The 358-nt window shown below is 54.7% G+C and overlaps 1 protein-coding gene across 1 annotated transcript in view; it reads left to right on the top strand.

Moving 5' to 3' along the window:
- Positions 1–106: 106 nt before the first annotated feature.
- Positions 107–358, top strand: part of L969DRAFT_94311 (uncharacterized protein) — a gene marked incomplete at both ends in the record, with an annotated part of 2,627 nt that continues 2,375 nt past the window's right edge. Inside the window, one exon of the mRNA XM_014712379.1 lies at positions 107–150. Within this exon, the coding sequence (XP_014567865.1) occupies positions 107–150 (44 nt within the window). The remainder of the gene's footprint in view (positions 151–358) is intronic.

Below are 358 nucleotides of genomic sequence, written 5' to 3' on the forward strand. Positions count from 1 at the left end.
CACCAGCGATAGTCCGATAATTGACAAAGTGCAGCGAGTTGTCTGGCGTAGCACGCTGCTAGCCAGCCTCCACTGTCGACCAAGTGCTTGCGTTGAGCTTCGACCCATGCAGCAAGTCACGGCTTGTGACACGCGTCGACCTTTCGACTCGTGACCGCGTGATCACGATCGGTCGTGACCGAGTTGTATGGTAAGTTTTGACGCGTCAAATCGCATAAGAAGGGCGCTTCCAACTTTTCTGCACTGCGCGCCGAACTTGTCAGCTTCGACTCGAAGAACAGTCAGCGACGACGACAACGACCATCGAGACGACGTCAGCACTACAGTATCATCACCAAGAAGACCAGCAGCAAGAGCG

This window comes from Mixia osmundae (genome assembly GCF_000708205.1).
Source record: "Mixia osmundae IAM 14324 unplaced genomic scaffold scaffold_5, whole genome shotgun sequence".
NCBI classification, from domain to species: Eukaryota; Fungi; Basidiomycota; class Mixiomycetes; order Mixiales; family Mixiaceae; genus Mixia; species Mixia osmundae.